The sequence below is a fragment of the Galeopterus variegatus genome, unplaced genomic scaffold (genome assembly GCF_000696425.1).
Source record: "Galeopterus variegatus unplaced genomic scaffold, G_variegatus-3.0.2 Scaffold584, whole genome shotgun sequence".
Taxonomy (NCBI): Eukaryota; Metazoa; Chordata; class Mammalia; order Dermoptera; family Cynocephalidae; genus Galeopterus; species Galeopterus variegatus.
In genome coordinates, this window is record NW_007726695.1 from 817 (window position 1) to 11,817 (window position 11,001).

Genomic DNA, 11,001 nt, shown 5'->3' on the forward strand with positions numbered 1-11,001 from the left:
GGGGATGGGAAAACCAGCAACATTTCTAAGTCTTCTAGATTCACTTAGAGTCACTCCTCATGGAGACCAAACTCCACAGGCCTCAAGGGCTCTATCTTTAACTGCTTTACCCCGTGCCCTGTGAACAATGCTCAAAATGCTGCTCAGAGAGCTTCAGTCACTGGAGAAAGTGTCAAACTGACTGTCCTGTGTCATGTTCTAAGATGGGGAAGCCAGCTGATGAAAGGTTTCCAAAAAGACCACAAAGGGTTTCAATCTAACCCTGGGTCAAATCAAAGGTCCAAGGAGCTGGAACTCACTGACCCCCAACCATGCTTAGTCAAGACCAAAGATAATTTCTCCAAACTCCAGCTCATGGCTACATCCCAGCCCGGCAGCCCAGGGCACTCACCTTGCTGTAGGAGGCGGGCCAGTGGATCTCATTGTAGGGACTAATGAGGGTGTGCTGTGTCTGCAGCGCGTATGGGAAGGAGGTCACCTGGAGGGTTACGATGTTGGGCGCCTCCTTTACCTCCCTGCAGTTGAGCAATCTGTCCACCAGTCCCACGGATGGGTCGTTTTGAGAATAGAGGTTATGAACAGCACTACTAAAGGAGGAAAAGGAGAGACAAGCGGCATTACTAACACCATTTTATAATTTTACAAGGGCAGGAACTAGCAGTGACCCAAGGTACTGGGGATGATGGGGGCCTCCATCAGGGAGGGGCTGGGCTGAGGGCCTGCTGTCAGAACCCCCTGCCCTGTACCAGTAGGCACCTTGCTGCCAAGTGGGCTACAGAAAAAACACATCGGTCTGCAATTAGGGGCCTCGGTTCCAGGCCAAGCTCTGCCCTGACCCCCTCCCATCCCACCCCAGCCCTGGGACTGAGTGAGATGCCTCCCTTCTCCAGCCCTTAGTGGTAAATTTCAGAGGCTGCACTAGGTGATCCCTAAGATAACTTCCAGCTTTAAACTTCTGGAAAACATCCAAGGCCATCTGCTTACAAATACCAAGTCCGCATCTTTTTAAGACTTGTACCTTCAGCCCCAAGCATCTTCATATACATCATTTCAAAGAAGGAAAGTGTCAGCCTGTCGGATACCAAGTCACTCTAACCTCACAAGATCCCAGTGGGCATGGTCATGGATTAGGACAAAGAGCGTGTGTGGATTCTGGAAGGAGTTTTGCAGAAAGGCCTTGAATTTTGTCTGTGCCTCCACGTCTAGCTTCAAAACATACTGTTCTACCCTCTGCTTGGTCATGTGCTCCTTTTCCAGGCCAAGCTCCAGTAAAACCCCTGCAACACAGTAAAAACACATCAATAACTCCAAACATCGTCAGCAGTGGACACCTGTACAGCAGGCACTGAGCTAGGCCCAAGGCTACAGGGATGCATAGGCTGAACCAGCGGAGTGGAGACTCCTCCACAGATGACCCTCACATAACTGCTCTGCACAGTAGAGGCAGGCTGCCTACAGCTGGGGGAACCGGCAACATTGGCTTCATGAACAGCTGACCCCGGGCTTGATAAGTCTTAAGTGAAGGGAAAGGTCGTACTACCCAGCAAAACCCTCTCTCAGCACTAATGCCACAGGGCCCTCCAGTCTACCACTGAGGAGTGAGTCCTTTGAGTTAAGACACTGACTCACTGTACCTTTCATGTTGAATCGCACAGTCCCCAGAAGCACAGGGAAAACACGTTAAGGAGAAGCCAGATGTCAACAGATAGGCCATCGGCCTGACTGGGACACAGCAAAAGTTCAAGTCCCTGGTTCTACCCTTAACAGGTTCTAAAGTCTCGGGCAAGTCACTGTCTGTGAACGTGAGCTTCACAATCAACACAATGGGGGCAAAAACACACCTGCTCTATCTACTCCACAGCAAAGATTGGCATTAACATCCAAACATGAACTTAGCCAATCGAAGCTTCTCCACGCAGGCCTCACAACATGTCCCCCACAAGGGCCCCGTACCTGAATGCCAGACATGGAACAGTGTCTGCTGATAGGTCACCTCGGAGGGTGGGATGCAAATTAGGAAGTCCACCTTCTCAAAGGACCCCAAATCCAGGTTTTGGGTGCTGGAATCCGCAATCGAACACACGTGGGAGAGGAGCTTCTGTGCCACTGCCAACTGGAAGGGCCGGATACCATGTGGCTCCAGACTGTAACCTGGAACCAGGGCCCAGATGCCAGGTGAGCCCAAGAGCAGAGGGCAAGTCCTGGCTAGAGAACAAAGCAGTGAGCCCTCGTCTATGGTGGAGACCACCCATGTGCATGGCAATCAGGGAAAGGGGCCAAACTCACGATTCTCAAGTGCCTGTGCTCAGCAGGCACGGGGGTGGGTTTATGCATCTTTCTTCATTTGGCAATAAAAGTGTGAGTGCTAGGGAAGCACAGAGGAGACAGTGACCTGTTCTGCCTGGAGGGGACAAGGACAGCATCCCAGTGAAGGGGATGCTGAGATTGCACTTGGGAAGAGAGCAGCAAGTTCTCCGGAAGAGAAGGAACTAACATAACGCTTCAGGAACTTCGTGTGGATAAAAATTTCAACAGGGCATTATAAGCAGGAAATCAGCATAGAGAAACACACTAAAAATCAGATATCAGAACTATTTAAATGCTGAGAAAATGCCCTGTCTTTTAGATGTCCCTCTAGCATGGCTTCCCTGACCCCTTGGAATCAGCACCTGCCTCCTCTCAGCCCTCACTGTGCACACCTGTGCTCCTGCCCTCACTCAGCTCTCACTGTGCACACCTGTGCCCCTGCCCTCACTCAGCTCTCACTGTGCACACCTGTGCCCCTGCCCTCACTCAGCTCTCACTGTGCACACCTGTGCTCCTGCCCTCACTCAGCTCTCACTGTGCACACCTGTGCTCCTGCCCTCACTCAGCTCTCACTGTGCACACCTGTGCTCCTGCCCTCACTCAGCTCTCACTGTGCACACCTGTGCTCCTGCCCTCACTCAGCTCTCACTGTGCACACCTGTGCTCCTGCCCTCACTCAGCTCTCACTGCACACCTGTGCCCCTGCCCTCACTCAGCTCTCACTGTGCACACCTGTGCTCCTGCCCTCACTCAGCTCTCACTGCACACCTGTGCCCCTGCCCTCACTCAGCTCTCACTGTGCACACCTGTGCCCCTGCCCTACCTCAGCCCTCACTGTGCACACCTGTGCCCCTGCCCTCACTCAGCTCTCACTGTGCACACCTGTGCTCCTGCCCTCACTCAGCTCTCACTGCACACCTGTGCCCCTGCCCTCACTCAGCTCTCACTGTGCACACCTGTGCCCCTGCCCTACCTCAGCCCTCACTGTGCACACCTGTGCCCCTGCCCTCACTCAGCTCTCACTGTGCACACCTGTGCCCCTGCCCTACCTCAGCCCTCACTGTGCACACCTGTGCCCCTGCCCTCACTCAGCTCTCACTGTGCACACCCGTGCTCCTGCCCACCCTCTCAGCCCTCACTATGCACACCTGTGCCCCCACCTAGCACCCTCTCAGCACTTACTTGTGCACACCAGTGATCCACTGACATCCAGTGACATTCCTTTAGTGACGGAGGAGGCAGTAAGTGAGGAAGAAATGTGACCTTGATTTTCCTGATGAAATTTGTCCAGCAAAATGTCAATGTCACCCTCTGCCCAAAACAGAGAGAATAATCAGAAATGGGTTTTCCACTTTAGTGAAATTCCACAAAAATCATGGGACAGCTGCTATGTGTCTGGCCCCATCCTGAAGCTGGGGAAATGGAGATAAAGATGATGTAACCCATCCTGTCAAGGCGCCCGCAACCTAGCAAGGATGCAGACAGTTAAAGTGAGTTACACCACAGCACAGTAGGCGCTAGGGCAGGAGGAGGACGAGATGCTAAAGGACAGAGGATGGGTTCCAAGTCCATCCCAGAGAAGCAAGGGTCCAAGCCACTTTCTAGGGGCACATGTGATGAGTCTTGCAGGGCGAGTAGCCAGGGAAGGAAGGGGCAGGGACCTGCAGCAGAGAACACGGGGGATAAGGAACTGTCTGCAAGAGGCATCAGGCAATTCAGAGGGGGAGCTGGGCATGGTGGCCAACTAGACTGGGAAGGTAGAGAGAAACAGGACCACAGACCCACATGGCACCCCTGCCAGAAGAACTCTACAGCCACAGCAAAGAGCCAGCCAGCCAGAAACCACAGCCAACACAAAAGAAAAGAAAGACATGTCAGTGCTAATGCACAGAATGGAGGAACCTCGGCACAGCAGGGTCCACCCCAGGTCACAGGCCAGGCAGGGCAGAGGTGACCTCCCCCTTTGCACTTATTTCTGTCGTATCAGTTTCTGCATGCACGCACTTGTCTCATGACAAGCCTACCTGGACAGAGGGAACTGAAGAAGGCCCCCAAAGAGTCCACTTTCCCTGTGACCAGCTCATAATTGACTTCTTTCTGGTACTCTGCTGGGGTGAGGAGGCTCTCAGAGAGGATCCGGGCTTGGTATTTTCCTGGAAAACAAACAACTTTCATGGGCCCCTCTGTTTAGAACTTTCATACAAGCTCCTCAGTGACAGGCTCTATGTCTCTCTACCTACTCCCGCAGCCCAGCACCACGCCTGGCAAAGAGCAGGTGTTCATATTTGTTAATGAATCAATCCTGTTGACCATCCTGTCTCAGCTCAACAGTTAGGATTATAAAAGAGACTAAAAAGGCTGAGATCACTCAGAGAAAACCCAGAGCTCTGGCTTTGGAACCTGACTATTCCTCCACTAACTAGCTGTGTGACCCTGAACTAGTCACTTCACCCTTCCAGGCCCACTTTCCTCATCTGGAATGGTGACTAACAGCAACACCTGCCTCACTGGAAGATGATACTAGACAATGGGGCCTGGCACACAGGAGAGACTCTGGGTTTATTATGGAATTTACTATTCAAATCCAGTTAAAGAACTTATGAAACACACAGAATAAGTTTAGGGTCAAAGAATGCCAAAAGGCAACTGGGACACTCCATAGTAATGATGTGCATTTTTAAGCAAAAAAATACAAAATTTACATTGAAAATACATAACACCTGAGGTGTCATTTTCAAAAGAGGCCAAAAAAGCGTGTGTGTTTGTTGTCCCCCTTCCCTACCAGAATGTGCACTCCAGAACCTATCCCCGGCCCCCGAACAACGTTTGTTCAGAGTAGGACTCCAATGAGTGTATTTGTGATTAATTAGCAAATTGTCTCATTAACCCACACAACACAGGGCTTTCTATCTCCATTAGGTCATTGAAGACACAGGGCCAGCGTCCTGGTGTGAGTGACCCAACACAATGCCAGGTGCTTGGTGGAGCCGGGATTTCAACCAGATCTTTGCAGACTCTGAAGTTGACCCCAGTCTGTCTCTGGAAGAAGTGGGAACTGCTAACCTTGCCATTGACAGCAGGAATGAAATTTTAACTAAACGCATTATCCAGGGCTTGAGGTGCTGGCACCACAGCTGCCTTCTGAAGCCGGGTACTGAGCACAAACCACAGGTGCTAACCGCTACTGCAAACCCGGGGCCACGCAAGGCTCAGAGGGAAGGAACCACAAAGGAAAGTGCCTGGGAAATCACAGCTGGTTTTCCACGGGCCACGAGGCACCGCACTTACCAGTGACAGCGATGCAGGAGTCTATGGCGGCATTGCGGCAGGCGCAGATGATGACCACGTAGTTGGTCTTGGCGAGCTTGCCCTCAATGAGCAGCCTGAACATCTCAGAGAGGCCCTCGGCCAGGGAGTAGGTGCACTCGATGACGTGCACGCTGTCATTGCAGGAGCTGGCAGCCAGGCCAGCCAGCCAGGGCAGCTGTGCTGAGGTCACGGGCACCACGGTGCTGGGTGCAGGCGGGAAGGGCTGCAGTGGCACCTGCTGGTACTGCCGGATCTCGGTCAGGTGAGACTCCCGCCAGGAGCGCAGAAAGATCTGCTCCAAGTCCTCCATCAGTGGCACCTGGTCAGCCGCTGCAACACAGCGGCGGAAAGGTTCAGGGCTGCCCCGTGCACCCATGCACATGGCTGGACACAAATGACTCTACAGGCATTTCTGGGGACAAGTGTATAAGCTAACTTAGAAATAACACGATCTGAATTATGACTGTGAAACAGCATCACACGCAGCTGGAGAACAAGGGGAGGACTAGAATCAGCCACAGTCTCACCATCCTCTAAGCCACACCTATTTTTGTGTATTTCTGCCTTCTTTCCCCCATATACAAGTTATAAGCAGCTGTAATGATTGTGGGCACACAACTTTGGGTCTTGCCTTCTTTCCTTAACCATTACCCCATGACCCCATTTCCACGCCATTTATAGTCCTCATAAATAGCACTGTTAAATGGGTATATGATCTCTCATCACACGAAGGCACCATCATTTATTTAGCAATGTCTCTACTGTGGATTCTCTTATTTCTTCCAAATATTTACCTTTATAAATACTTCTGCAATACACCTCTTTATGTACAGAACGTTACTTCCTTGGCTTACATTCTCAAAAGTGTTTACAGAGCCAACTAATACATATCACCAACTGGCTTCCAAAGGGCCTGTGCGTCAGTTACGACAACACTGATGGCGTATGACAATGCTGGTTTTACTGCACCCTCAGCACCACTGGATACCATCATCTGGGTTGTTATGAACTGACAAAAACACTTTTTTATTTGTTAATTTACATCTCTTTGATGCTAGAGTGATCGAATACATTTCAACATTTGTTTGCTATGGTTATTTTCTCTTTTACGAATTGTCTGGTTTATTTGTCCATATCTCATATTTGATGAGCCGGAGGAAAGAGTGCTAGACTCAGATCTGGAGGGAGTATTCCAGCCCAGCTCTACCCAGCACTCATTCTGTACCCTGGAACTCTCTTAATACAGTTTCCTCATCTGTAAAATGGGGCTAGCACCGCCTGCTCAGCGGGCTGTGCCAAAATGTGATTAGATTGGCATATATCTCCATATTTAGTCAAATAGGAATTTGAATGAGCTCATCAAATTAGAATGTGATTACATTATCTGTTATCTCTCTCATTTTGAAAAACTTTCTCTTGAGCCCACATCTCTTTCCAGAACTACCACCACCCAGCAAAGCTGCCAAGAGGATGGTCTACAGCCACCACGCTTGCTCCTCACCTCCCTCTGACCCACTCCCCTGTGGATTCTGTCCTCACGCTTTTCGTGCATCACCTGTCAAGGGTACCAGCTGCTGCCATATGGCAAACCCAGTTGTCAAGAAGCCAGTTCTCCCCGACTCAGCTCTCAGCCATGCTGACACAGCTCACTAGTCCCTCACCTTGAAACACTTTTCCCCTCGTTCTGTACCAGCATTTATCGTTCTCTCTACATACACATGTTGAGCATCAGCTCTACACTGCAGATGCTGTTGGACATATTGAAGGGGACGAGATGAAGGTTCCCAGTCTCATGGAGCTTACATCCTATCTGGGGGAGACACACTTAAAATGAACAATCACAGAATATAATTTCTGGGAGTAGCCATGCTCCAAGGGAAAAGCTCTAAGAGGGAATAGGATAGAGTGCCACAGGGCCCTGGGGGACAGGCTCTGTCTTAAATAGGATGATGATAAGGCCTCTTCAAGGAGGTGACATGTGAACCAAAATTCAGTTGACATTAAGGGCACAAGTTGTGCAAATGCCCTGGGCAAGAGCATTTCACAGGGCAGGAACATAATCTTAAATAGGATGATGATAAGGCCTCTTCAAGGAGGTGACATGTGAACCGAAATTCAGTTAACATTAAGGGCACAAGTTGTGCAAATGCCCTGGGCAAGAGCATTTCACAGGGCAGGAACATAAGCTCAAGATGCCCAAGTGGGACCGAGATTGCTCAAGGACAGTGGGCTGGAGCAGAGTGAACAGATCAGAATGGGAGGTGGGGCGGTCACTTGGGGCTCAGAATTAAAGTGGAGTCACTTGTATTAAAATCCCTGGCAAACAGAGCCAGGGAAAGGCCATTGCGGGGCAGCGGGGAATGTCTCATATGTGTACACCTGGTAACAAGAACTACCACAAAGGACTCTGCAAAGCTGCAACTTTACACAGAAGCCATTGCAACCTTACACAAAAAATACTTCTATGAGGCCATCTACCCAGCAACTGCCTGTCCAACCCCTCTATGGAAGAAGTGGGAACTGCTAACCTTGCCACTAACAGCAGGAATGGAATTTTAACAAATGCATTATCCAGGGCTTGAGCGGCTGGCACCACAGCTGGCATCACCCTTATTATGGATCCTTATAGCCAAGGATAATTATCCCAAAAACAATGATGTAATCCTCCATCATTTTTCCTTTAAAGCCCTTTGACTTCCTTTACCTCCCTGAATAAGCACATAGTTTTCTATGGCACACATATTCCCACAGCAATGCCTATTCCTGAATGAACACCATGTTCTTTTAGAGAGCCTCCCTCTGTTTTTCAGGCTCACAGGCCTGTGATGGGAACCCCCTGGAGGGCTCTGCACAGGGAAGAGATACAATAGGAGTCACAGTTTTAGCAGATATGGGGAGCAGGGCAAGAGCAGTGCCCTGGCAGGGGTGGTGATGCACAGGTTGGGCCAGGCAGGATTCGGGAGGGAGCCATGCTTACTGACACTGACATACACCGTGAGAGGGACGGGACAACGTGCTTCCCGCACTCTCCCCTGTCCTTTCCTTCCTACCTGCCCCATCCCAGTCTCAGCCTCCACATCTCTGAATGTTGGAGTATCCCAGGGCTCAACCCTCAGCACTTTCCTCTACCCATAACCTCTCGCAGGTTACCCAGGCCGTTCTCACCACTTTAACATGCATCATCTCTAAGCCCATGTTTGCCAGATTCACACCTGTAGCTTCAACTCTCCTGGGGCTCAAGACCTATCCATTCAAATGGCACAGGCCACTGGCTGTCTCACGGCATCTCAAAGTGGAAACTGCCCAAACAGAACTCTGACTCACCCCACTGTCCCCCTGAGTGTTCAGGCTCAGACCAAGCCCAACATCCCCTCACCTGCCGCAAGCTGATTTCCACCACCCTTATCCTTGGGGTACACCCTGCATCTGCTCCTGAGACCCGAAATGGTCCGAGCCACCACCACCCTCACTAGACGACAGACAGCCCATGCCCCAGCAGCCACACATGGTCCACACAAGAGCCTGTGTGGGGTGGGTGATCAAGGCCCGCAGCATTTCCCCCCTTTGGTGACTGTTCCCCAGGGACCCTGGGCATGCAGGGAGCTCACCCAGCTGTACAAGGTAGTAGACAGTGAGCAGAAGCTGCATCTCCTCCGAAATGGGCTGCACGGAAGAGGCGCCGTGCTGTTCGTAGGCTCTGGAGATGGACTGGGAGTTCTGGTAGCACGTGTATAGCAGGGGGCTGACAACAACGTCACTCAGGTTCCCGCAGAGGTAAGGGAAGTTCCCGTGGCCTAGGCAAGAGGGAAAAGCAGCGACTTGGAAACCAGCCTCGTGCACAGCGTGTGGCTTCTCCCAATTCAAGGAGCTAAAGAGCCAGGTGAGCTGCCCCTGGGGTTATTCAGTGCCCCTTTCTAGGAAATCTCAGGCTTGCATCCCTTGCTGATCTAGTGCACCTGCTCTGCCCTCCTGGGACCTAGAGTGACAGAGTCATAAGTTTTTGTAACTCACGGGGGTTGTAGCATTTGCTTGTTTGTTTAGTCCAATCCCCTTAACTTTACAGGTGAGCAAGCTAAAGCCCGGAGAGAACTGACTTGCCCAAAGCCAAAGAGCCATCTCTGTGTCATGCTCTGCACTGACTGTGCAGCACCTCATGGGTGCAATACCTTCTGCATCTTTGCTGGGCACCATCGCCAGCCCTCGCCTCCCTGACTCCAAGCAGGCAGGACTGTGCCTTGCACCCTCCGAGGGCTCTGTGGCAAATTGAGTTAGGAAAAATAGATCACTGTATAGACCAGAAGACTCAGAAAACTGACACATCTCAACAACTGCTTTAGCAAACGTTAGATTAATTCTGATGACAACTCTCAGAGGTGGCACTTCCCAGGCCAGCTTCAAATCTCTTCTCCAACACTTGTTAGCTATGTGGTCCTCAGCAGGAAGCTTAACTTCTCTAAGCCTCAGTCTTTCCATTTATAAGATGGGGTGAAGATGTCAAATCCTCATGGAGTTGCTGCTGTGGGTCAAATGGGTCCCCCGAAAGTTCATGTGTTGGAAACTTGATCCCCACTGAAAGTGTGAAGGGGGTGGAAAATCCAATTACAATATTTGAAAGGTGGAGCCTTTGAGAGGTGATTGGATCATGAGGACTGTGCCCTTGTGGATGAATGAGTCTATTCATAGAGCAATGAGTTATGGGTGTGGACTGGGGGCTTTACAAGAAGCACATGAGAGAGCTTTGCCCATTCTCTCACCATGTGACACCTTGCGTCACCACAGGACCCCGTAGAGAGCTCCCACCCAGAGGAAGGTCCTCACCAGATGTGCCCCTGGACCTTGGACTTCCCAGCCTCCAAAACTGTAAGAAAAAAATTTCATTTCTTCATAAGCTACCCAGTTTCAGGTGTTCTGTCTTAAGCAACAGAAGCAGATAACACAGGAGCTGTGACAGAAGTGTGGTGAATGTGTGTGGTCTCTTACACTCAGAGGCTCTGTTTAGTCACCGAAAACACATTTGCTGAATCCCCCTATGTGCTCTGCTCTGTACAGGTGTCATGCTCAGCTCTGCAGGTAAATCTGGTGCCTAAGACACAAGTCACATCCTCAAGGAAATTGCTTCCCAAACTTGAACATGTATGGGAACCCCGACTGACTGACCAAGACACTTGCTGGCCCCACCCCGAGCTCCTGGTTCAGCGGCCCGATTCTGATTCTGGGACTGCTAATCCACCCCTCTAATGTACTCCCATGTGATGCTGGTTCTGCTGGACCAGGAACCATGATTTGGGCAGCTCTGCTCACGGACATTATGTTAAGAGGCAACATAAAGAGTTCCTACAAAAGGAAGGGTGTGATACTTGTCATAAGAGAGGCACAGAGAAGCTG

At 50.8% G+C, this 11,001-nt stretch overlaps 1 protein-coding gene across 1 annotated transcript in view; it reads right to left on the minus strand.

The window, feature by feature from the left end:
• Positions 1-391: 391 nt before the first annotated feature.
• LOC103588548 (protein GREB1-like) overlaps positions 392-11,001 on the minus strand; it is a gene marked incomplete at its 3' end in the record, with an annotated part of 36,926 nt that continues 26,316 nt past the window's right edge. The window contains exons 9-15 of the mRNA XM_008570259.1: positions 9,225-9,410; positions 5,596-5,946; positions 4,332-4,460; positions 3,490-3,618; positions 1,954-2,151; positions 1,097-1,277; positions 392-587 (exon numbers count right to left, since the gene is read on the minus strand). Coding sequence (XP_008568481.1) covers positions 392-587; positions 1,097-1,277; positions 1,954-2,151; positions 3,490-3,618; positions 4,332-4,460; positions 5,596-5,946; positions 9,225-9,410 — 1,370 coding nt within the window. The remainder of the gene's footprint in view (positions 588-1,096; positions 1,278-1,953; positions 2,152-3,489; positions 3,619-4,331; positions 4,461-5,595; positions 5,947-9,224; positions 9,411-11,001) is intronic.